The sequence below is a fragment of the Meriones unguiculatus genome, chromosome 12, assembly GCF_030254825.1.
Source record: "Meriones unguiculatus strain TT.TT164.6M chromosome 12, Bangor_MerUng_6.1, whole genome shotgun sequence".
In the NCBI taxonomy this organism is placed as follows: domain Eukaryota; kingdom Metazoa; phylum Chordata; class Mammalia; order Rodentia; family Muridae; genus Meriones; species Meriones unguiculatus.
The window spans coordinates 30334708-30361100 of record NC_083360.1 but is presented as its reverse complement, the minus strand read 5'-3'; the positions used below and the strand labels follow the sequence as shown (position 1 = coordinate 30361100).

The following is a 26393-nucleotide window of genomic DNA, read 5'->3' as shown; positions in this document are numbered from 1 at the left end:
TTCCTGGAAAGTGGAGGAGTGCCAGTCCTCTGGGGTCTAAGTGCCTCTGTCTGTCCAGAAGAAAAGGGACACTGGGCCAACAACACCACAATTGCAAGGTGTTAGGGGAAGATTTCTTGAAAAAAGAGAAGAGAATGTGTTTTTATTTGTTGGTAATTTTGAATGTTCTTCTACCCCCACATTTGGTTAGTAGGAGGCATAATATATTTATGATTACATGATACACATTTATTTGTGCCCTTTAACTGGAGTTTTCATCTTATTTATATTTAATGTTTATTGATACTATTAAGTTTAATCTTTCCATCTTAGTATTTGTTTTTATTTATCCTATCTGAATTTTGTTCTCTGTTCCTTCTTTCTTGAATTATTTTAGGTGAACCACAAGGTTTTTGATACCTCATTGTGCTTCTTCCATTAATATTTTAAGCTAGCTTTCCTTTAACGTTGCCTTACCTTAGATATTACATATGCATCTTTAAGACCTTATAGCCTACCTCCAAGTATGCTATAACAGTTCATTGCTACTGCAAAGCCTTATATCGGCATAACCCCACCTGTGCTCCTACTGCCCTTTTTACATTTGGTGCCATTATCTTTTATTTCTGTCTGTGCTCCAAACTTCAAAAAAGGTAAGGCAGAAATCAAGTATTATATATAAGCCACATTTATAGAAACATAAAATATGTAAGACAAGTTATATAAATAAAAGTGAGTATGTTTCATCTTTGCTCATCATTTCTCTCTTCTTTCAGGAAGGCTCAGGACTTTGTGTGATCTCATTTCTCTTCCCCTGAAGAATCTCATTTAAGTCATCTTAGTAGTGAAGAAGTACTTAGACAAATTCTCTCAATTTTTTTTTGCACGTCTGAAAGCATCTTTGTTTTCTTTAAATTTTGTTGTTTTCCACAAAAAGAATCCCAGACTGTTTCATCACTCTGCGAATGATAGCCCATTATCTTCTGCCTGTTTTTGCTGTATTTATACTGTTGTTCCTTTGCCAAGGTGTCTTGTTTTCTGTTGCTGGTTTTTAAGAGTTTCTTTTTGTCTTTGGGTTTTACAAGTTTTACTTTAATATGCCCACTGTGTGGCTTTCTTTGCATTAAAGATTTGAGATGTTTTAAAGCTTTTTGGATATGTAATTATTGTTAATCAACATTTTCACCCACATTTACTACACCTTACCTTCATTCCCTCCTCTCCTTGTGAAAGTTGACCTATTTTATATTATCCCATGTATGGGTCTTACGTGGTCCATGTTCTTTTTATCATTGTGTCTCATTCTAGTCTCTGTAAACTGACATGGATTCAGGGATTCTTTCCTAAACTGCATTTTCTCCTCTTCCTTTTCCATCTCCTTGTCCCGTTTCCTCCTCCTCCTCTTCTTTTTATGATGCGGGGTCGCACTATGTAGTCTTGGCTGGTCTGGAATTTACTCTGTAGACCAAGCTGACTTTGAATTTATAGAGACCCACCTGTTTCTGTCTCCCAAGTTCTGAGATTTAAGGCATCTATCACCACACTTGGCCTAACCTGCATTTTTTGTCATTGTTCTCATATGGTATTCTTCACTTTAATGATCTCATCCCTTTCTATAGTGTTTATAGGTCTTTAAAGTTTTTCACATCTTAGTGCATATAGCCCACCTTTTCATCTAAATTCTTTAGTTGTTTTTTTTTTGTTTGTTTGTTTTTGTCTTGTTTTGAGACAGAGTATCACTATGTAGACTAGGCTGCCCTGGAATACACAAAGATCTACCTGCCTCTGCTTCCTGAATGCTGGGAATGCTTCCAGTTTTGTGCCTTCTTAAAAACAAAAACAAAAACAAAAACAAAAACAAACAAAAAAAAACACCAAGTCTAATTTATGCTGCCCATATACTCATGGGTGTAGGGCTGTCCGCTGAAGCATTGGTCAAACTCCCAGTGGCCATACCCTTAAACAAAAATGACTTCTCCCTGACTATTCAACAGAAGCCATCAACTATGAAAAGCTATACTTCAGCATCTTTATCACAAATTTTAAGAACTCTCTTCCATAGCTTTGTGTGTGGACTGTTTCTTTGATTGACTTCTGTTGATTGTTTACTCTCTTGGTCACAGGGCATATTTCTTGTTTCTACTTATCTGAATTACTATATACTACACATTTTCCAGAAAATAACAGTGGGTATAGAAGCAACATTTACTTCCTATAAATGATACACCACTCCTGTCAGGCTACAAAGTTGGGAGCAAAGTCAACTTAATCAGCGGTGATGTTGGGTTTTGACTTTATTGCAATCATAGTTTGATGCAGATCACTACTTGTTTAAATCACTTTGTGAGTGGGTCCAGAAATTCTCTGTCTGTAGGATCTGTAGTATGAGAACTACACAAATACAGGCTCAGCTGTCAGCTTTTCAGATCACAAGAGATATCTCTCCCTATGACAAACCAAATGTAAATTTCTGGGTTTCTAAAAAGCCACTTTGCCCCCTAGTCCTATCCTGGCTTTCTGCATATTGATTTAAACACTATCAGAACACTTGGGATGGGGAGCGTTCCTCTCAGTTTTTCTGCCCTTGGAGTCTCAGGTCCAGAATGCCTTCCGTTAATTTCCCATAATTCTCAGTCTGCTTTCAGCCTTGATGTCTATTGCCAAAGGCTCACAAAGACTCATGGAGATCTAATGAAGAATGTGTTCTGTAAGGGCACTCTTTTCAGTTTTAGTATGCCATGTTAGGCTGAAGTTAACTGAAACTTTTAGGTGGTGTCTCTTCCCTCCTCTAGGGATTAGAGTCACTCACCATGGGCTCTTTTCTTTAAAGGGCTCATCACTTTCTGAAATCTAATTTCAGTGCTTTTTTTTCCATCCTTTTACTATAAGGTGGTACCTATCTTTAAAACTAAGATGTGTTTTCTTGTAGAAAGTAGATAGATGGATTTTTTTTTGATCCATTTAGTCAATCTGTGTGTGTGTTTTTAATTCTTTGTTAATTATACTTTATTCACTTTGTATCCCCCCTGTGGTTCGCTCCCTCCTCCCATCCCAATCCCTCCCTTCCTGCACCCGCTGCATGCATGCCCCTCCCCAAGTCCACTGATGAGGGAGGTCTTCTTTTCCTTCCTTCTGATCCTAGTCAATTAGGTCTCATCAGGAGTAGCTGCATTGTCTTCTTCAGTGGCCTGGTAATGCTGCTTCCCCCTCAGGGGGAGGTAATTAAAGAGCAGGCCAATCAGTTCATGTCAGAGACAGTCCTTGTTCCTATTACAACCCACTTGGATACTGAACTGCCATGGGCTACATCTGTGCAGGGGTCTTAGTTTATCTCCATGCATGGTCCTTGGTTGGAGTATCAGTCTCAGGAAAGACCCCTGTGCTCAGATTTTTTGGTTCTGTTGCTCTCCTTGTGGAGCTCCTGTCCTCTCCACATCTTGCTGTTTCCCACTTCTTTCACAAGATTCCCTGCCCTCTGCCCAAAGGTTGCCCATAAGTCTCAGCATCTGCATTGATAGTCTGCACGGCAGAGCCTTTCAGAGGTCCTCTGTGTCAGACTCCTGACTTGTTCCCTCTTTTCTCCTTCTGATGTCCATCCTCTTTACCTTTCTGGATAGGGACTGAGCATTTTAGCAAGAGTCCTCCCTCTTGATTAGTTTCTTTAGGTGTACAGATTTTAGTAGGTTTATCCTATATTATATGTCGATATGAGTAAGTATATACCGTGTGCATCTTTCTGCTTCTGGGATAGGTCACTCAAGATGATATTTTCCAGATCCCACCATTTACCGGCAAATTTCATGATTTCCTTGTTTTTTATTGTTGAGTAATATTCCATTGTGTAGATGTACCACAATTTCTGTATCCATTCCTCCACTGAGAGGATCTGGGCTGTTTCCAGCTTCTGTCTATTAGAAATAATAGACATGGTTGAGCAAATGTCCTTATTCTATACTTGAGCATCTTTTAGGTATATGCCTAGGAGTGGTATAGCTGGATCTTGAGGAAGCGCTATTCCTAGTTGTCTGAGAAAGCACCAGATTGCTTTCCAGAGTGGTTATACAAGTTTACATTCCCACCAGCAGTGGAGGAGGGTTCCCCTTTCTCCACATCCTCTCCAGCATGTGTTGTCACTTGTGTTTTTGATCTTAGCCATTCTGATGGGTGTAAGGTGAAATCTTAAAGGTCATTTTGATTTGCATTTCCCTTATGACTAAGGACGTTGAACATTTCTTTAAGTGTTTCTCTGCCATTCGATATTCCTCTATTGAGAATTCTCTGTTTAGCTCTGTACTCCATTTTTTAATTGAAGACCTCAATATAAAACCAGACACACTAAACCGCTTAGAAGAAAAAGTGGGGAAAAGCCTTGAACTCATTGGCACAGGAGACAACTTCCTGAACCGAACACCAATATCACAGGCTCTAAGAGCAACAATCAATAAGTGGGACCTCATGAAATTGAAAAGCTTCTGTAAAGCAAAGGACACTGTCATCAGAACAAAACAATTGCCTACAGATTGGGAAAGGATCTTCACCAACCCTATATCTGACAGAGGACTAATATCCAGTATATATAAAGAACTAAAGAAGCTGAAAAAGCAGCAAACCAAGTAATCCAATTAAAAAATGGAGTACAGTCTGTGTTTTTTGATTGGAGAATTTAAGCCACTAATATTTAGATTATTGAAATGTGTTAGTTGTGTTCAACATGTTGTTCATTTATGATGTTGTTTATGTTCTCAGTGGCATTTTGTGTTTTAATAATTATGACTTTGTATTTCTTTCCACAGTCTCTCTATGTTCATACATCTCTTCAGCTCCAAATACTGCTTCTTCTATTTCTCTTGGGTTTGGTTTGATGGATATAAATTTTTTTTCAGGACGTTTATGTCATGGGAAATTTTTCTTTCTCCAATAATGGCGGAGAGTTTTGATGGATATATTATTCTGGGTTGGCTATCATCATCTTTAGGACTTGGAATGCATTGCTCCAGGTTCTTCTGGATTTCAAAGTTTTCACTGAGAAAAAAAGCTGTTATTCTGATGGTTTTTCCTATATATGTGACTTATCTTTTTTCTTTCTCTTTTAGATTTCAATACATTTTCTGTGTTATACTTAATGTTTTAATCATGTTATACTGTGGGATTTTATTTTCTGGTCTTGTGCATTTGGTGTTCTTTGTTTTGTTTTATTTTGTCTTTCTTTGGTTTGGAGAAGTTTTCTATGACTTTATTGAAGATCTGGTCTATGCCACTGACTCAGGATTCTTCTCCCTCATCTATGCCTATAATTCAAAGGTTTGGTGTTTTTGTTTTTGTTTTTTTTTGTTGTTGTTGTTAAAACAACAACATGGTGTTGTTGTTGGTGGTGTTGGTGTTGTTCATGGTGTCTCACATTTCCTGTTTTTGATTATTTTATCTATTTCCTCTATTTTATCTTTGAGACCTGACAGTCTGTCTTCTGTTTGATTCATTCAATTTGTAAGTCATTCTTTTGAATTTTCCAGTTGGGTTATATGGTTTTTCAATTTCATCTTCATTTCTTCTTCAGTCTTCAGTGTTTCTATCTCCTGCTTGAATTTTGTTCTCAAGTCTTGGACTGTTTTCACCATTTTCTTTTTCTTTTTTTTTTTTTTAAGCCAGGGTTTCTCTGTGTAGCCTTGGCTGTCCTGGACTCAAACTCACAACGATCCACCTGCCTCTGCCTCCCAGAGTGCTGGGATTACAGGTATGCTCCACCATACCCAGCTTGTTTTCACTATTTTCATTAGCATTATGTTTGTGTGTTTTCTTGAGAATTAATCAGGCAGTTATTCTCCTTAAGTCCTTTCTCCTTGATTTCATTGAGCTGTTTCTCTGTGTCTTCTTTAAACTTGATTTTGAAGAGATTTGTGATTGTTCCTTTAACTTTTGTGAATTGAAGTTCATTTAGGTAATTCTTATTGACAAGCATTTCTATTCACTAATAGGTACTGGAGAGAAGATACTGGTTTCATCTTTTATATTGCTGTATTATTTTGATGAGATCTGGGCATGTGGACTTTCTTTGTTAGTTTTGAGTTTGTTATGAATATATCAGGGTGGGGAAAAGAAAGAATGTGTGTTTGGGGGTCTTGAGGTTGGAAGTGTCTTGGGTAGAATGCAGTCAGGTGGGCAGAGTGGACTGGGCTGGTTTACAGGACATGCTTCTTGTTTCAAGTTAGGAAGTGTGGAGATAGATAGGTCTGAGTGGAAAAGTTGAATATGACATGGGAGTGTCTTGTGTTATGATAGAGAGGTATGGAGGATACAGGCCCCAAGCCCAGAGCTCCTCTGTAGAAGCACAGAGTAGGCTGATACACTGGTTGTGGGACTCAGGCTAAATCAGGAAGACTGTGGAAAAGGTATGGGTGAAGAGAACAGGGTACTCACCAGGCTCAACCCTGGAGGAGGAAATGAAAAAGTCTGGGTGTAAAGTGAAGGTTGTGATCTTGTGGGTGGATACAGGTCCTGGTAGAAGCCTAGATAACAGCTGTGTACAGGACTAGGCAGGGGCACAGGATGTGGGACTCCGGCTAGATCTTGCAGGTTGTGGAAAAACAAGTATTGGGTGGTGGTAGGTACTCACCAGGCTAGGCCCTGGTGGAAGATGTGTGATATACAAATATGGAATGGGGAGGATGAAGCTCAGCTTGCTTCTTGTCCATAGACAACTAGAAGCCCAGTGGTTATGTCTCAAATAATCACAGAATATTTTACCTAGCACTAATGTTCATATAGAAAGTACAGCTCTCAGAAATGTCATCAGCTCCTTCCACTTAACTCCAGTCTGCTCTATGTGTCTGGAAAATACAACTCAAGAGATATGTCCTCTCTGTAGATATTGTGGACACCACAACGAATTGAGGGTGTATGGGAGAACCATAAAAGTTTACTCTTTACTGTCCTCTTTCCAGAGCTATGTCTCCCAGATCTTTCCCATGTATTAGCAGTAGGCAGCAAGGGTACACCTTTTTATAAGTTCTTAGTTCACAGGCCATTTAAGGCTTATTGATTACTGAGTAAAGATGAGGATAATTGCTGTATTCAAGTCAGCAAGACTGACATTTCTGGACTCTCATATTTCTCTTTCATGTCTACCTATACACTGTCTGTTTGTTTCTTGAGTTGGTTTCTTTCTCACAGTACCTTGTCAATATCAGACAACAGTTATCAAAGCATTTTTCTTGACTTCTATTGCCTTGTTCAAAAGCCTCAGGTTTATTAGTGCAATTATTTTTATTAGCAATCATAGGTGACATTTTTACCCAATTCCCTCTTCCATTTCTAATAGACAGCTCCTCATTGCTGGGCACCAGAGCCTAAGCTAGGACCATGGATTAGGATTTGTTATTGTAGCATTTAAGGGACTGATTCCTGATATATCAGATAGGTAGGATACCCTACAGCCCTCCTGACTCACAGCAAGAATAGTTTGTTACAGCTTCTTTTTCATCTTTACTACATTCCATCACTAGCTGTGGCCTCACTGGTTATCTCCATGATTTCTTATAAACCACATCTTTATATGTAAATATTCAACCTCCACAGTTTTCCTAGGAAATTCTTACCACTTTGAAAAATATTACTACATATTTTTGCTTACTTTTTTTTTTTTTTTTTTTTGCTTGTTGTGTTTGGAACAATGGAGCATTTACAGTGCAGGCATTTTAAAGTGTGTTTGATCTGCATTTTTACCATGTGCTATTATGGTCCTCTGTTAAAACATAAAAATCATTTCTACAGCAACTAATTATAGTATAAGTCACAAATTCCAGATTACTACTGCTGTGGAGGTTGGAAGCAACCATCATGCAAATACTAAAAGCTTATTTTGGAAGTTCTCCACCCAACTATTACAAGCTAATAAAATGCTGAGAAGACATATAATATCCAATGCAAACATGAACTTTTCATATCAGCTTTATGTGTAATAAGCTTCACACAAATCTGAAGAGGATGTTTTTTCTGCCTCACGTTAAACCTTTGCCAAAAATTAGTTGAGCATATTTGTGAGGGACTATTTTGACACCTCATTCCTGTTATGTTGATCTGTCTCTAGCCCTCCCCAACATCACTATCCCTAGATCACTGTTTACTAAATCTTCTTACCAAGTAGAGTGACTGCTTTAGCTGGTCTAGAGTCTTTTCCCCATGTGCTCCACATATATTTTAGAATAAACTTCTCTATGTGTATAAACACACTACTTGGGCTTTAAAAGATTTGCATTGTAAACATAGGGATCTACTTAGGGGGGTTGACATGTGTGCACTGAGTTGTCCATACTACAAACACAATATATCTCTTGACTTATTAGATCTTTGAGTCTATTTTTTTTAGCATTTTCTAATTTTAGGCGTAAATATTTGCTGACTGAGTAATTAAGAACAGATATTCCCTATGAATTGGGTTTTACTCTGGCAAGCCCATTTAAAACTGAAAAATATTTTAAGTTGCTCTCTCTCCTCTGATCCCCTCTCTATGTATCTCTCCTCTCTTCTTCTGTTTTTCTTCTCTCTCTCTTTCTCTCTCCCTCTCTCCCTCCCCCTGCATGGCAGCCGAGAGCTGCTTCCAATAAACCTACATTTATATATTAAAATTTTTTTCAGTTGGAAATGAACTTAGTACAGCTAAACTGCTACACACTGTGGCTTAACAGCATAGCACATGGGAGAATACTGTTTGTCCCTGTGGAAGACCTGTCTGAGGATGGCATCTCACCACCATTGCCTACGGTCGGGAGTGCCATACTGTGTATCACTAGCAAGGAAAGCTATTGAACTCCAAACTCTGATGTTTGGCTGAAAACCTACATGGTTTTCACACCTTGGTAAAGTAAGAACATCCATGTGGGGCTCTGTGCAGTTTCTCTACAGAGGCTATAGATGATGTTGTTTTTTAGTTTCACTTTCTACATGTTTGTTGTCAGTTTAAAAGAATGTGATTTGATTTTTGGGTGTTGATTTTGAGTCTTATGACTTTGCTGAACTCATATACTAGGCCTAGTAATAATAAATAAATAAATAACATGTTAGAGCCAAGTGGCAGTGGCGCATGCCATTAATCCCAGTACTTGGGAGGCAGAGGCAGGTGGATCTCGGTGAGATGAAGGCCAGCATGATCCACAGAACGAGTTCTAGGACAGCCAGGACTACACAGAGAAACCCTGTATCAGAAAAAAAAATGTTTAGCTTATATTCTTTGTATAACAATCATGTTATCTGAAAATAGGGAGGTTTTGTGTCTTCCTTTCCAATATATTTGTCACTTCTTTACCTTATCTTGCAGTTTTAATTAGTTTTTATTCGTTCTATGGGAAAGCGTTCTAATTTTCCTTATTAAGTACCACTTAGCTTTAAAAAAAAAATTAAACAATTTTTTATCAAATTGAGGTTGTTCACCTCTATTTATAACTTATTGATTTGTTTTAAATAAGTTATTCATGATTTTTATCATGAATGTTGAACTTACTTTGCAACAACTAACATAACAAGATTATTTCATTCTTTAGCTTGACTTTATGATGTTATGTTGATTGATTTTTGCAAGCTGAAACACTGTTTCATTGCTGCAATAAATCTGAGTTTCTATTTTTTTATGTATAAATTCCACTAAATTCATTAGTGACATTAGTCTTCACTCTGCTTTAGTTTTAATTTTTTTTTTTTTTTTTTTTTTTTGGTCTGGTACTAGTTTCACAGAATGAATTGAAAAGCTATCCACCTACTTCTTTCTATTTTGTATAAACTGATGTCACTTCTTCTTTATAGACCTAGTTAAATTCTCAGCAAAACCATCTAGGCATGGAGGTTTCTTTTTCAAGAGTTTTCAAATTACAAATATAATTGCTAAATAGTTACAGGAAGAATCATTTTAATTAGTTTTTAGTAGTTTGTGGTAGTCAAGACACTGTCTTCTTGAGAATGAAGTAACTTCTTGAGTACCCTTGTACTCTGAGGAGGGAGCTGTCGGGACAGGAGAACAATAGAGGCAAGCAGGCCTCTGTAGGATATGAGTCCAGGTGTCAAGAACATAGAGATTCAAGTAAATCCAACCACTCCTACTGCATAGGTTTCTCTAGTGCCTAGGCTTTGAGATGAAAAGTGGTTGTTGGTATCACTCAGAGCTTAAAACAGCAACCAGAGAAGAGAGGGCAAAGGGACCCTCAGCCAAGAAAAGACAGCCACTAGAACTGAGTAGAGGTGAGAGGTTCTAAGTGATTCTTCACTTATAGCCTGTGAACCCTGAATTAATGATAAAAGGAGCTGGGCCTTGAAGCTCAGAGTAGTGAAGAAGACGAATGACATCACTATATGTATGAAAGGCACAGGACAGAGAGGTGCTGGGCAGCTGAGCATGGGAGCAGGCGGGTGAGGACCAAATGGGCATCTGGTGGTACTAAGATTCAGGAAGGCAGAATCTGAGAGAGGACCCTGGCCATGTAACAGGCCCCTTGTATTAAAGGGCAGCATTGCAGAGGGTCAGGGCAATGCTAAGAAGGAGGGCAGAGGATGGGGACAGAAAGAAAAATAGTCCCTGGAACGAAGCAGGTGGTAAGACTCCAAGCTAATGCTTATCAGCTAGACTTGGCTCCTGATCACATTCCTCCACGATGTAAAACCCCCCATTTCCAGCCAGAACGCCTCTTATTGTACTTAGTAAGGATTCTGTTTGTCTTAGTCACTGCTTTAGTACTGTGAAGAGACACCATTACCACGGCAACTCCTATAAAAGAATGCATTTAATTGGTGGCTTGCTTATAGTTTCAGAGGTTTAGTTATTGTCATCATGGCAGGGAGCATGGCAGGCGCATGGTGCTGGAGAAGCAGTTGAGAGCTACACCCTACTCCCAGTGACACACTTCCTTAAACAAGACCACACCTCTTAACCCTTCTGAGTGACTAAACATTCAAATATATGAGACGATGGGGGGGGGGTCATTCCTACTCAAACCACCATACTGTTCATTTCTTTCATCTGCTTTATTTCCTGTTGACCCAACACCATTTCCATGGTTACTCACTGTTAAGTCCATCTTAGCACATGGCAGTACTACATTCTCACCCTAACCCTAGCTCTTTTACATAAGATAGTTCCTGACTTTTATTACTATATAAGAGTCTATGGTGCTGGTATTCTGGTGAAAATGTACAGGGGGCCTAGACTCTGCACTTTCCGCTTATCCAGCAGATGCTCTGCAAGCTCCAGAGCTTAGCAGGGTGCAGCAGGGAACAGAGCTGGTACTTCCGTATATACATACATTAGACAGGGAGCAACTAAGCTACGAAAAGTCAGGTTGGTGTGTCAAAGAGAGCTCAGAACATTGTGAGTGCAGGCCATGTTTGGATGAAGTTGGGAATGGGCCTTCCTGAGTGCAAAGTAAAGAGAGGCTTGACTGAAATGAACACCATTTGTTCTGGGGACTAGCTAGAGAAGAGCGGTAAATGGGCTATAGCAGCTGGTGCCTAATCTGGAGGTATGCAGTCATGCCCCCATGATGGTCACATGCCCCAGGGAAGACTGACAACAATAGAAATGAGTACTTGAGAGGCAAACAGGACCATGTGTGGGGGCCAGGACACTCTTTCTAGAAGGCTCCTGACACAAGCAGTTTTTAAGAGGTGTGATGAAGGTGAGGGGAAAGAAGAAAGTAACAGGAAGCAGTATTATGGAAGAGGCTCAAGGTGAGAGGAAGTCAGTACCCATGGTTGAAGAAAGGGGATGGTGACAGCTGAGGCAGGGACCTTCCACCAGCAGCTACCCTGTTCCTTTTCTTCCTTATACCAGAATCCTGAATCTGTCTAGCAGTGACATATCTGTTAAGGTGAACACCCTCATGATCCAAGCCAGTTACAGACTCTAGGTTTTCCTCATCTGAGCAGAGCCAGCTGGCCTCCCTTTAAATGGACAGCACAATTCTGCTTGGAAAGTGAGATACAGCAGATGATTGCAGCAGGTTCCATGGAGCATTCTTTTACTTCAGATCAGAGGGCTATGTGAGATCAGAAGCCTGCACCTGCTCTTTTCACCTGCCTAGCAGGCAGCTTGCTGCATTTCTACTGGGAGGAAGAAAAGTTAGTGCCCAAGAATGGTGATTCAGAAAAATAGGTAGTGTCCAACGGCAGAGAGGCACACCTCAACAAAACCTGACAAAAACTGCTCTAATTCCCAAAGTGTGAGCCATAAATCTATGGAGGTTGCCACCCGAGGCCCATATGTCCCTGCTCTCTGCATGGCAGGGATTGGGGCAGGCACAGAAAGGACATTGGCCTTTAACAGGAGGCCCACAGGCCACACGTGCGCCACCTGTGCTCCTTCTCCTGTGCCTCGCACTTGCTATTTTTTCATTCTTCTTACACTTGTTTTTAGTGGCACGAGTCACGAGTTCCTTCATAATTCGGAAGTATTCAGCATCCTAGTCATCTACTCTTCTTTTTAAAATGATTAACTACTGGAGAGAAATTTAACTTCTTTCTTATGAAAATAGATTTGGAATAACTTCAGACTTTTAAAATCATATCAGCATTCCTGCATTCCTGATAGTTTTAGTGGCTTGTTATCTTACCACTGTGAAGTCAGGGTAGAAAATACATCATCTCTTTCAGGTTCCTGGAATAACTTCAAAAGCTCTGGATCCCCAGATAAATGTGCAAGAATGCGCAATTCAATCTGTGAAAAGTCTGTGAGACAGAGTTCTGGGTCAGTTTTGAGTTCACCAGTGGTGCCCATCATTGACCCACCCTGAGCCACTCTTACAATGCCTCTCAGTGGGCTCAAGGTCAACACACCTCTTCCCATATGCCAGACTCCCTTAGCCTTAGGACTATTGGCTCTTTTCTATGCCAGCAATTCCAAAGACCTGTCCTTCCTCTTGCAAGGTCAACAAAGCCTCCAGGCAATGTTCATTTATTCTTTACATTCATCACAGTTTTATGAAGGGCCTCTTGTGTGCCAGGATCCCCTTGAGATATGTTAGTGAACAATATAGACAGAACCCTTTTCCATGGAGACATTCTGAGTAAATCATTTGGTATATCAGAGGGAGAGAAATGGAAAAAAATGGATCAAGGTATAGTTTGGAAGAGAGTGGTGTGTGTGTAGAAAGCTGGTGTCATGGTGGGGTAGTCAGCGCCCCTGCTTCTAGACCTCAAGAAGATTACAATGAGTAAAGACAGATTAGGAAAAAGAGGGGCTGTAAGGTTTGAAGTACAGGGGCACAGTGGCTAGCAGGGCTGCCTGGGTTAGCAAGGGGAGGACATAGGGGGAGGACGAAGGAGGAGAAAGCAGATTGGATGAGTTATGCAAGGGTATCTGGTATCAAAATATAGCAAAATGAGGGACCCTGAAAGCCAAAGACCTGTTATTATTTAATGTGCTTAAGAAATCTTTGTTTCATATAAGTATTTGCTTTAGGATTATTTGAAAGAAGGAATTCTATATGTATCTTTGCATTAGTTAGTTGGTAAATATTTGAAGTGCATGAAAATGCACAAAGCAAGCTAAAAGGACAGTGGCATCCCTCCACCATCTTATACATTACCTGCTGCCAGGAAGGTGTGGCCTTCAGAGGAAACAAACAGATTTCTTGGAGAGATGGTGACTGTCTCCTCTTCTTTACCTGAATTATCATTTCAAGAGCATGTGAAGAGTTTCACGATCAGTTGACTTGCAATAATTTTTCATACAGAGTTATTTCAATATCATCCATAAACAAAAGTCTAGATTTTAATTTTGTGACTATTTCTAGTAATACAACTTAAAAAATGAACACTGTTGGAAGAGAACAAAATTTTCTATTATCAAAATTCTCTGTTCTGTCTACAATTATAATAAAGAAAGGAAGAAGCCAGACATTGACACCCAAAACCACTCTAGTAAAGCACTGGAGACAGAGCCTCACTGATTGGAAAATCTACACAGAAGCCATGTGGCTGTGTGGTTCCCACTGGAGACAGCACAAAAGGGCAGCCAAGACACAGCTGCTGTGGCTTTCTTTTGGTTCTTCTCAAGGTGACTGTATTTAGAAAGGAGTGCTCTTGGTTTTGGTGATATACTGTGACTGCTTGGTCAATGCTCCCAGCAAAGCAGCAGCACTGACCCGGCCACCATTTGTTGGGAGTAAACATCCTAGCACCCTTTACCAGATAAGAATTTTCTGTTTTAGAAATGTTATCATCAGCATTATGGTGGGATAGCTCAAAAGAAAGACTTTTCAGATGCTTATATAAACATCTCCAGAAAACTTTAGATTTTATTAAAAGCCAGTGCAATTGTGTGTGCATTTGTTTGTTCTTTATTGGGAAGTTGGTGGGGGAGAGACAGTGGGAAGGGAGATATTTCCCTGGTATAATTACTATCTATTTTAATGTGTAAACTGCTGAAAGGGAGGTACTACATCACTTCAGCTGCTTTTTATTTTTTCAGTGTAGGTTTAAATACTGGTCATGCAAACATAGAGGAGAACTTCAGAAAATAATAGCAGTTACATTATAAGAAAGTAATTATAAACACTTCTGGGTTTTAAGAAATGTCCCCAAGATTTTAACAAGGCAGAAAGTAATGTGTTACCTTTAAAATTCCGAGGCTTAGAAATCTGAATTGGGTGCTTTGAGATACCCTGGATATTCTGTTAATAAGATAATAGCTACTCTTAATTTGTACCATTCAAGAGTATTTAAAATACATAGTATCCTATTAACTATTTTATTAAATATATAATGCCAATATTCCATGTAAAATCATATTGTCATGTAATATAACTGCCAAATATGAAAGTTTCATTGAAGACATCAAAAATTACAGTCAGCAAGTATGAGAACAGCCTTGACTCTGGCCAGTGTGAGTCTGTGGTACATACAGTGACTTGACAGTAGACCAACTTATGAACTTTTTTAATTGTGAAACTTGTAAAAATTATAATACCCTAAAGGTAGATTTCTAGGAAAACTGTCCATTATACTTTTTATTTAAAATCACTATTTAATTTGGAATTTAATACTTGGTGATCATGTACAAAGGCTTGAGGTTTCATCTCTTGTATTACCTAAAAGCACAAGAAAACAAACTCCCCACCATGCCTTAACATGAAAATTCTGGTCTCAGCTTTGCTGCATCCCCTCCCTGCTTCTCCTGGTGACTGGTGTCTGCTTCAGCCTTAGCTTTTGACTGATAGTGGCTGTATCATTTACAGGCCCTCAAGGGATTTTCTTGAGCGACCTTGTTTTCCACCTTTACCAGGGTAATGATGATGATAATAATAATAGATAACAGCCATGTTCCATCTTGTTTCCAGTGTTTAAATCATGAGAACTCCTGTCATTACACCCTGCTACGCTTGGCAGGACAGTGAACAACAGGCTACTTTAGTGGTGGAATTTGCTGGGTACTAGTTAGTCTTGGCCCGCTGACTAGCTATGATGCCAGAGGCTGTATCTTTCAGGTGACCTTTTTAGGTTTCACAGAAACACAAGACGTATAGGGCAAGTATTTCATCTTCCTTGTACACATGAACTCACAACAGTCATAGTTATCTGCACAAGAGTTGCATGAAATCAAAAGTTAAAAATCAAAAGTTGGATAGGAGAGAGGCTACTGAGACCTGCACAAGATCAAAACAGCTAAACATTCTAGCACGGATAAGAGAGAGGCTATTGGAGCCTCACCTCTAGCTGAGGAGCCTTTGGAAGCTGATGGCTGATGGGGAGGAGAAAGTGGCCACTGGCAGGTTCCTTGTGCCCCTGTGGATGACCACATAGCCATGAACATGTGGGCAGCATTAACTGAACTCAGTGAGCTAAAAATAAAATGAAAAGAGCATAAAATTGGAATTGAGATGTTGGGAGGGTCCTAAGAAAATTTAGATTGGGGAAGTACAGTGTGGATATGATTAAGGTACATTGTATACATGCATTAAATTTTCAAATAATAAACAAAACATGACTTAATTAAGAGAAAATTTGATTAAAAGTAACACAAAGAAAACCTTATATTGGAATTTTGTTTCAATTTAGTTTCAATCACATAGACACAAAATACAAACTACAAAGTACAAACTACTAATACAAACCCATAAAACAAATAAAAAAAGCACCCTGGCAATGAAAAAGGCACTTCCAGAATAGAAGGGTAAGGGATCCAGGGATTCCGTGAATCATATGGAATCCGTGACATCCTGGTCATTAAAACCAGGCAGCAGAAGTAAGAAAATGCTAGTCTAACATTCTTAAACACAGGCACGATAATTCCTAACAAATTATTAACAAGCCAAACCTACTAACAAAGAAAAATGATTATATATCATGACCAAGAGATAACTGTCTTAGAAATGCAAGGTTGGTTTAAAAATCCAAAACAATTAATACATAGTATTCATGGAATAAAGGACTTTAGAACATAGTTACATCAAAGCAGAACAGAAAGGGCAGTGATGAAATCCAGCATTCATTCAGACTAACTATGTACCAAGTATACACTGAAAGATCTAATCTAACTAGGAAAAGGGAGTTTTTCAACATAGTGAACAGCATGTAGAAAGTTTACTGGTTCTGAGTAATCTCACTGTTTACAGTTGTGCAAAATAGGCCTGTGCTCCCCACCTGTCAGAGTCAGACCAACATCAAGCCAATGTGCAGCTAACACACATAGCTGGCAGCTCTTGGAAAGCACTGTATGGTCAGGACCAGCCAGCAAATAGGGACTCAGGTTCATTATATCCCATAGAATGCAGCCTGGTAGTGCTAATGACAGCTGTTTTACCAAAATAAAGGGACTATATAGATTTTCTATTAGTCTTGAGAAAGTAAAGTTTACGTTTATTGTGCCTAGATGAATTGTAAAGGAATATTTTTGATAATCAAATTTTGTTTTATAATATATTAACTCTCAGGATGATAGAAAACCCATCAGATACTTAATTGACATAGTGCATTTTAACCATCTCAAGAAAAGTTAAAACATACATCATATCTTTTGGTCATATGAAAGACTGAAATTCTGAGAAGGAATTTTTTTTCTTTCCTGAAAGATAAGACGTTAACTTTTTCTCTTCTAGTACTTGCTAACAGGTACTAGGATGAATTGACTGTTGCCTTATTCTTTGATACTTTGCAATAGATATTCTGTCCAGTAAGACTTGCTGAGGCATGAATGGGGATTTGGGATCCACTTTAGCAGAGGGCTTCAGCTAGTAACCAGTGCCTTTACAGCTGACAGGGCAGGAACAGTTACAACAGTGTCAGCCATGAGCACAAGCCAGAGAAATGCTGTGCCTGCCAACTAATGCTAGAGAAATATAAAACCACTGCACAAGAAAAAGCATTTCAATGAGAATTGCTTCTATAAAGTGTCCCCAATACGTCTACAGAGCAGAGCTATTAACACTAAATAAATCAACTCCCAAAATAAAGTTTTTTAAAAGATTTATTTATTATTTATTTATTTATACAGTATTCTGCCTGCATGCCAGAAGAGGGAACCAGATCTCATTATAGATAGTTGTGAGCCACCATGTGGTTGCTGATTTGAACTCAGGACCTTTGGAAAAACAGCCAGTGCTTTTAACCTCTGGGGCATCTCTCTAGCCCCTCCCCCCTTTTATCTAATAAGGAAGACCAAAAATTATCCATGAAATTGTCTATTATGTGGAGTGACTTTTAAAGAAAAAAAAAAAAAACTTCTTGTTTTAGAGCAAAGTTGTAAAGATAGAAACGTTGTCACTTGTCCCCATCCAGTTTCACCCAGTGAGCATCTTGGAGTTTGCCACTGCTAGACCAACAGGGGGCATTACCATCCGCTAAGCTCTGTGCAGTTAGTAGTCATGCTCAAAGAAGAAACAAGAAGAAATTAGATCCCCTGTTGGGTGAATCCTTCCGGAGGACCCTCTATAGTATGGAGGGGACAGGAGCCCCACAAGAAGACCATCAAAACTAAAATATCTGAGCCCAGGGGGTCCTGCAGAGACTGATGCACCAACAGAGGACCATCCATAGAGAAGACCTAGACCCCCTGATCAGATGTGGCTGATTGGCAGCTCAGTCTCCATGTGGATCTCTGAGTGAGGGGAGCAGGGACTGCCTCTATCATTAACTCAGTTGACTGCTCTCTCACCACTTGCCCCTGATGACGCTGCCTTGATAGGCTACAGAGGAAGAGGATCTAAGCAGTGCTGATGAGACTTAACAAGTTATGGGGAGATGGCAATGGTGGAGAACTCCCCCTTTGGGAGGGTAGGACTGAGGGAGTTGAAGGAGGGAGCTTCAATTGGGATATATAATGAATAAATTGTGAAGAAAAAAATAAAAGTTAAAAAATACAATTTGATACAAAAATATTGAATATGCTTATTTTATGGAAATACCTCTTGAAAATTGGTATTTTCTAGCTGGGCACGGGGAGTGGTGGCACACACCTGTAATCCTAGCACTTGGGGAGGAAGAAGCAGGAGGATCTCTGTGAGTTCGAGGCTATCATGGTCTACAAAGTGAGACCAGGCTAAACAGAGAAACCCTGTTTCAGAAAAAAAAAAAAAAAAGGTATTGTTTTATCCGTCTTTTGTTATGTCAACATCACATAGTTGCTCTAATGTATATTTATAGATTACTTACTGTCTGTCTAAGAAGGTAAGGTGATGTGAATAAACAGGATGCACACATTAAAAAAGAAGAAATTAGAGTCAATGATCTCTATCTCTCCCCTCTATCCTTCTTTCCTATCTAGTGATAGTAGGAGAAACTGGAGAGAAAAGGATGGGAAATGAAGAACCCACAAAGTAGCAAGGGTTAGCTATATGAAACAACTGCATTTTTCTTGCCAGCAGTAAATGAGAATGTCTATTGTTCCACATCCTGACCAGTAATTTTTTTTAAAAAACATTTCAACCACTAGATTGTTCAGTGGCTTAAACACTTTCCACATAAACCTAATGATCCAAGTTTGATTCCTGGAAACCATGAAAATGCTGAAGGAGAGAACAGATTCCATAAAGTTGTCTTCTGACTGCCATTCATGTGCTGTGACATGTACATATGCACACATATACGCATACATAGTAAATTAAAAAAAATAAGGTCAGCTGCAGGTGCTGGGAGATGGCTCAGGGGCTAAAATGGTTTGCCATGCAAGCTTGACAACTGGGATGTGAATTCCTATTATCAGAACCCACATAAATGCTGGGTGGGCACTGTGGCCCATCTGTAATTTCAGGCTCAGAAAGCAGGGACAGGAGAGCCCCACTGCAAGCTATGTAGAAAGACTAACCAGCTTTATTGGTGAGCTCTAAGTTGGAGTGAAAGATTGTGCCTTAAAGAATAAGGTAGAAGACTGGGGAAGATTTCTGGTATCAACTTTGCTTATGCGCATATGCATGAGCACCTACACACATATCTATGGTTTCACACACACACCACATATACAGTATAAGAAGTCTCTATCAATAAGGTACAAACAAAGTTGTTTGTTGAGGAGAGCTGCAAAAAATTCCTCTTCAGACTTTAGCAGAAGCTGCACAGAAACATTTTTCCTCAATACTGGAGAGAAACTGAGCAACTGCTTCCAAGATCTGCTAGGACCATGGCAACAGTGTCAATGAGAAATGGGCAAAGAATCTTCTGGGCCTGCTCCTATAGACTTTACCTGAAAATGTCCCTTCCTAAGACATCTGACACAGGTAGGCTTAGAAATATCCTTAACTGTGTAGATCAGCTTGAGTTTAGTTGAATGAATACATATAGATGAGCAACACCTTGTACTCAGGTTAGGATTTTGGGGAAGAGCATACACTCAGTGTAGTTCACCTTACCCCATCATTCTCCCTCTACCTATGCTCCTCCTTCGCAGTGTTATCAGTGGTGGTGGGTAGTAGGAGAATCCATATGACTCCATGACACTAGTAGGAAGGTCCCATGCTACCAGCTTGGGGTTTACCTCATCTTTCTAGCTTTGATTATTTCTGCTTGGGCTCCCTGCCCAGAATGAAGTGTCCACAACAGGACTACAGTCTGTAAACTCACTGCAACAAGTATCTGATATCTCTGTCTCCCATCATGGCCCTATATTTAATCCTGGTGACATCACTGTATTCCGAAACTCAGATGTGCCTTTCTTTTAGAGCCAGCCTTGGACTGTACCAGTCACAGCTCCTTTCCAGGGTGCAGACAGAGTGGGAAAATGTAAGGCCTTCATTTCTACACTAGAGGCATCCAGAACCCAGGAGTTTATTGCTCTGGTGGAGGCTGTGCCTTACTTGAAAAACACACTCTGAGTGTTAATTTAATGCTGCTGCAAAGACTGCCTCCTCTAAGCTTAGGGTTGGGGGACAGAGCCCCAAACCCCATAGACAGCACCACCGTTAGGGCTGTGTGCTGTTCTCTGGTTGTTCCCCACACACTGGATTTTAAACCTTAGGGCAGGGCTAGGACCTTTGCAGAGCTCCCCTTCACCCTGCCACCCAACTCAACTCTGAACTGCACTGTCTCTTCCCTCTCAGAACCTCTCCTCCAACCCCTTCTCAACAAGTGGGAGCTGCAGATTCCAGTGTGTCCTTATTGTGTTAAACTGACAAACGCCAGGCTGAGTCTGGGTGCTGCAGGAAAACTTCTGAAATTCAACTTAGAAATGAAGAGTAAAACACTGTTAGGTCTCTAGTGCCTGATGCTCTTCTTTCTTCTATGCTCTTTCAAGTTCTAATTGAGAGCCAGAGCTGAGGACTCCTTATTCTCAATTGTATTTCCTCTCTCGGTGGAGAGACCGAGGCTCAGCCCCAATGGCTGGCAGATTCTCAATACCACAGGGGCAGGAATGAATACATATCAGATGCTATGTCAAAACCATCTTTGTGCTGTGAAGTATTTTGTTCAGTTAAGCTGCTTCTGTTTCCAGGAAAGTGGCGTAAACATATTTTTCTTCTTTTTGTCACTAAAACCCTGGCACTAGGCACACAGGAAAGATAAAGAACTCTGAAAGCTGAATAGAAAAAAAAGAATGGTCAGGGAATACAAAATCTATGGAAATAGACATAACTGAGCTCCATAATTTTTCTGTGTCTAAGATGTCTCAAACTGGGTGCTAAAGAAGCCAGTAGCCACAGACGAAAACCAAACAAAACAAAAACTTCTAACAAAAGACTACTGTTACATGCAGCCTTGCAAAACAGAAAACTTTTAGACAAGCAGAATTTTTTCCTGTCAAACACCAAAAACAAAAAAAGATTTGTGGCTAAGTTTAGCTAGGATCCTCCTACCTAGACACCTAGCCAAATTCCTTTTTGTAATTTTCCATGCACTGACCCCTCACCCTGCTTGTATGTGCTAAGTCCCTACACATCTCTGTTGTATTTGGAGTTGAGTTCAGCCTCCCCGTTTTATTGCAATAGTCTTAGATAAAGTCTTCCTGGCTTGTTTAACTCTCCTTGGTCCATTTTTTCTTGGATAAGATATAATGTATCAAACTGTGTAGAATGTAGCTACAGCAGCACTAAGAGAGAAGTTCACAGCAAACAAAAAAATCAAACACCAAGGAAAGGGAGTCTTCAGCAATAATCTAAGCTCAAGAAACTAGAAGGAAAGAAAAATATAAATCTAAATCAAGCAGAAGAGTAAAAATAACAGAGAATTGCAACCAACCAATTTGAAAATGGGAAAGTCAATGTTATTTGAAAAGGTTATTTGAAAAGATCACCAAAATCAACAAAACTCTCACTAGACTGACAAAAAAAAAAAAAACAGAAGAAAAAAATTAATACCAACGGCTGATTAGTGCATAGAAAATGCAGAGATATTGTCAGCAATATGTGTGAATTTCACAGCCTGGACAAAAACACACTGTGAAATGGATAACATGAAAATCCCAGTTAAAGGCCAGACCTGGGGACACTTGTCTTTAATCCCAGCACTCAGGAGGCAGAGGCAGATAGATCTCTGTAGGTTTTAGGCCATTCTAGGTTACATAGTGACTTCCAGGGCAGCCAGAACTGCATAGTAAGATCCTATTTCCTCCTGATGGGGGCAGCCTTACTAGGCCACAGAAGAAAACAATGCAGCCTGTACTGATGAAACCTGATAGGCTAGGGTCAGATGGAAGGGGAGAGGACCTCCCCTATCAGTGGACTGGAGGAGGGCTATGGGAGGAAAAGAGGGAGGGAGGGTAGAATTAGGAGGGGAAGAGGGACGGAGCTACAGCTGGGATACAAAGTGAATAAATTGTAATAAGTAAAATAATAATAATCATAATAATAAAATTAAAAAAAAACTGTGCAAGGATATTGTCCTTAGGCTAAGGTTATTTTATCAGAGGAGTCTACCAAATATTGAGTTACAATTTCACACATTATTGTCCAGAAAATATAAGAGAAAGAATACTTCCTAATTCATTTTTAGCACTAGTATTACCCTGATATCAAAACCAGATACAGATCAATGTTCTTCATGAATACACATATAAAGTCATTTAGAATATCAACATATAGAGTTCAGGCATATATTTTAAAACACTTGATCCAACAATTGCTGTCATAGGCTCCTATCTCAGAGAAATGGAAATGTAAGCTAATATGAAAAACTTGTATACTGATGTTCATAGCAGATTTATTTGTAATAGCTGAAAACTGGAGGGTTCTAAATGTCCCTCAGATAAAAACTCTCATGTTCAGATTTTCAAGCGGTGATTAAACTGCCCATAGAACATAATATCTTTTGTCAAAACATCAAGTATTTTAACTCTATTGTTTTGAAAAATAATTATTTTCTTGAAATTGTAAAATGGTCTTCTATAAAACATCTATTCACTGTCAAAAATATTCTTAAAACTTTTAACTAGAATTCATTCAATGTATTATCAGAATCCTGCAATATGTGAGCTACAGTGAAAAATGCTAGCTCTTTCTGCATTCAAGCCCCAAATAACTAACACTGATATAATACATAAGCTGCTGGAGAAAGCTTCTTTTTATAATGAATATGAGTTGTAAGAACTGATACTGTTTTAAGGAGTGAAAATATGGAACTAATCTACTGCATTGTATAACGACATACTGTATAGTCACCAGGAGTGAACTAGAGCTGCTTCTGTTAAAAAACAGTCCTGAAAGAAAACAGCAAGTGGTGTGAGGAGAAGTATCATCAGCTACTATTCACACAAAATTTAGAGTATCAAACAAAATAAATGCCTCACCTACTATATTGTGATACATTATTATGAAAAAATCTCATATTCAAAGAGATTGTAACTTTTACTGGACTTTAAAGCCTGAGTTAATAGCACAGCCTAGAGTCACTTAGGACTGAAAGCTGACATCATACTACATACTCACCTGTTGATTTGACCTACCTACCTTTTTTCTTTTTTTAAATTTATTACAATTTATTCACTTTGTATCCCAGCTATAGCCCCTTCCCTTGTCCCCTCTCAATCCCATCCTCCTTCCCTCTTCTCCTCCCATGCCCCTCCCCCAGTCCACTGATAGGGGAGGTCCTCTCCCCTTCCATCTTACCATAGCTTATCAGACTTGACCTATCTTCAAGAGAATGTTACACACAATCTTACTTGCCTTGGATTTTCCACATAATCAATTTTTACAACCTAAGCTAATGAGTAGCTGACATATTAAGTTATATATTCTTCTATGCCACTGAATCATGAGTAATGCTCAAGTGTATGTGTATATATGTATATATCTAGATACACACATATGTACATATACATATACTTATATGTATATACATACACACATACATATTATAATTGTGGTGGCCATTCTTGGTTGTCAACTGACTACATCTGGAATTAACTAAAATCCAAATGGCAGGGGACACCTGGGCGAGGGTTTTGTGGTGGTTTGAATAGGTATGGTCCCCACAGACTCATGTATTTGAATACTTGGTCTGGTCCATAGGGAGTGGCACTATTAGGAGATATGGCTTGTTAGAGGAAGCGTGTCAGGGGGCTTTGAGGTCTCCTATGCTCAAGCTGCACCCAGTGTAGCACACAGTCTCCTTCTACTCCCTTCAGATCAAGATGTAGAACTCTCAGCTCCTTCTCCAGCACCATGTCAGCCTGCATACCACCACATTCCTGCCATGACAATAATGGACTAAAAGAATTTTTTTCTTAATTAAACTATTTCAAATGGGAAGACCCACTTCTAATCCAGGTCTTTGAGGGAGTAAGACGTACCTTTCATACAGATCTTTTGAGGTGGACAGATCTACCTTTACTCTTGGCCACATCTTTTGGTGTCCTTGCCTGTGTGCTCTGCAGCAAGTCTATTCATTCATTGGCATTAGAGCCCACTTCTCTTTTTTGGGATTCTGGTGTATATTGAAGACCAGCTGAGACATCCAGCATCACACACTGAACATCTACTGGATTCTTAGAACTTCCATTGGTAGACAGTCACTGTTAGACTAGCTAGAACATAGCCTGTAGGCTATTCTAATGACCCCCCTTTTCTCTCTCCCTTCTCTTCCTCTCCCTCACCCTCTCTAAGTTCTGTTCCTCTGGATAAGCCGGACTAATATAATAATACATGTTAAAAACAGAAAATATGGTGAAATTAACCTCATAAAACAAATGTCTACCATAATGCTGGAAGCAACATGAATATAGACTGATGAATCCATTTGAAGAACTGTTTGTTATGGGGGGGGGGGTCAGTGAGGGTCAGTAATGTTTTATCCCTTGTAAAACCTTACTAAAAATTTCTGTAAAGTATCCCTTGGTCCTTCTCCATGTGGTATTTTCTGTACTATTCAATAAAAACAGAGCAAAGGCCTTTGTGAGAGATACACATAGACACAGGGATAGACAAGACAACATTCAGGCAGGCACAGATTCAGACTCATAAAGCAGACAGTTTACAGAGGCAAGAAACAATATGCTACCAAGAGATGACAGAAGACACAGGAAGAGAAGTAGAGATTCAATTCTGGGCTTGCTCTTGGTATAACTACTCCAAGGGAAAGTGTTTGATTTATTTTCCTTAATGCAACACTGATGCATTTAGGATACGCTGTGGTTATTCCTAGTGTGCTTAACTGGCAGATTATTATTTAGGAACATATATATGGGACAATAAACACTGTATTTGAGATAGAAAAGGACACTGACTTAGGAAGAAGAAATCTAGGAAAGGATAAAAAGGATTTCAGTGCCACCAAGTGACGTTTAAGCTCTTAAGCTGAATGAGTGGCATACTTGACTATAGCAGGCTTCATTCCTTGTGTATAGAAAAAAAAAAAAAAAAAAAAAAGAGACCAGATAAACTGGGATGGAGACATGAAACAATGCTTCCTGAGGTTAGGTCTCCTGCATGGAGATCAGAATCACTAACTGGGAAAGATGACTGTCTGGAGGACATGTTCAGGGATTCAGGGGCAGAAAAATAACAGGTAACAGAGCAGTGACTGGAATGCAAATGCACCATAGGTCATATCAGTTGATTCGATCATGAACTAGCCAGGTACTAAAAAGCTGTACAAGCATGTCCATGGGACACTAAAAACAGCCATGAAAGAAAAGAACACTAGGGAAGAAAAAGTACTCATAAAGAAATGAAAGTGAAAATTCAATTAATGATACCTGGATGTAAATATTTCCAATTAATTCAGCTGTTACCTTTAAAAAGCCAGAAGAAAACCAAGGACTCAGAACACTAAGGAAAAACACAATGTGAAAGGTCAAAAATTTTGAATTTTGTAACATTGATAAATTCTGAGCCAGCATCACGAGTAGTACTGCAGTGAAATAAGGACATTGACAAAAGCTGGCCCTGATAATGTAGAAATACTAGACGGACATCTAAGCCATGTGTGATAAGAGGTATTGGATGGAATAATGTGGCTCCTGGCAAGCACAGTGAGAGCAAAGGTCCTCCACTCCTCCCATGAGAAGGCCTCTGTGGAGAAAATAGTGGTTCTGAACAGGACTTTTGAAAGGGACCAAAAGGTCTGAGCCCCAAGGCCTGAGTTGGGTGAAAAGAAGAAAACCTCATGGCTTGTGCTTTGAAGGTGGGAAGAGACCTGGCCCTGTTTTTATCACACTGAAATCCTAGGGAGGACCCCATGCCAGAGCAACAAGAGCAGGTGACACATTCCACAAACAGAGAAGTAGGCTGAAAAGGCTTCTATTCACATGGAATTTATGACCTAGCAAGATAAAAATAAGTATTCAGGATTCTAGAAACCCAGTGCCATAAGCACCATGACCAGGGAGAACCCAAGGATGGAAGACTGATTCTGACAGAGTGAAGATTGACTGACAAGCCATTTCAATACAGAACACAGAATTTTAGACAAATTAAAATGTACTAAGTGGTACTTTTTACTCCCACTTGGGATATATACAATTCAAAGAAAATTGGTTCCCATAATGAAAATTTCAGATAATTAAAAATCATCATGTT

General features: G+C 39.4%; 1 protein-coding gene across 1 annotated transcript in view; it reads right to left on the bottom strand.

Moving 5' to 3' along the window:
- The window catches only part of Poln (DNA polymerase nu), a 127514-nt gene that overhangs the window by 44837 nt on the left and 56284 nt on the right, over positions 1 to 26393 (bottom strand). The window contains exons 15-17 of the mRNA XM_060365492.1: positions 14570 to 14627; positions 13542 to 13619; positions 12567 to 12681 (exon numbers count right to left, since the gene is read on the bottom strand). Of these exons, the coding sequence (XP_060221475.1) occupies positions 12567 to 12681; positions 13542 to 13619; positions 14570 to 14627 (251 nt within the window). The remainder of the gene's footprint in view (positions 1 to 12566; positions 12682 to 13541; positions 13620 to 14569; positions 14628 to 26393) is intronic.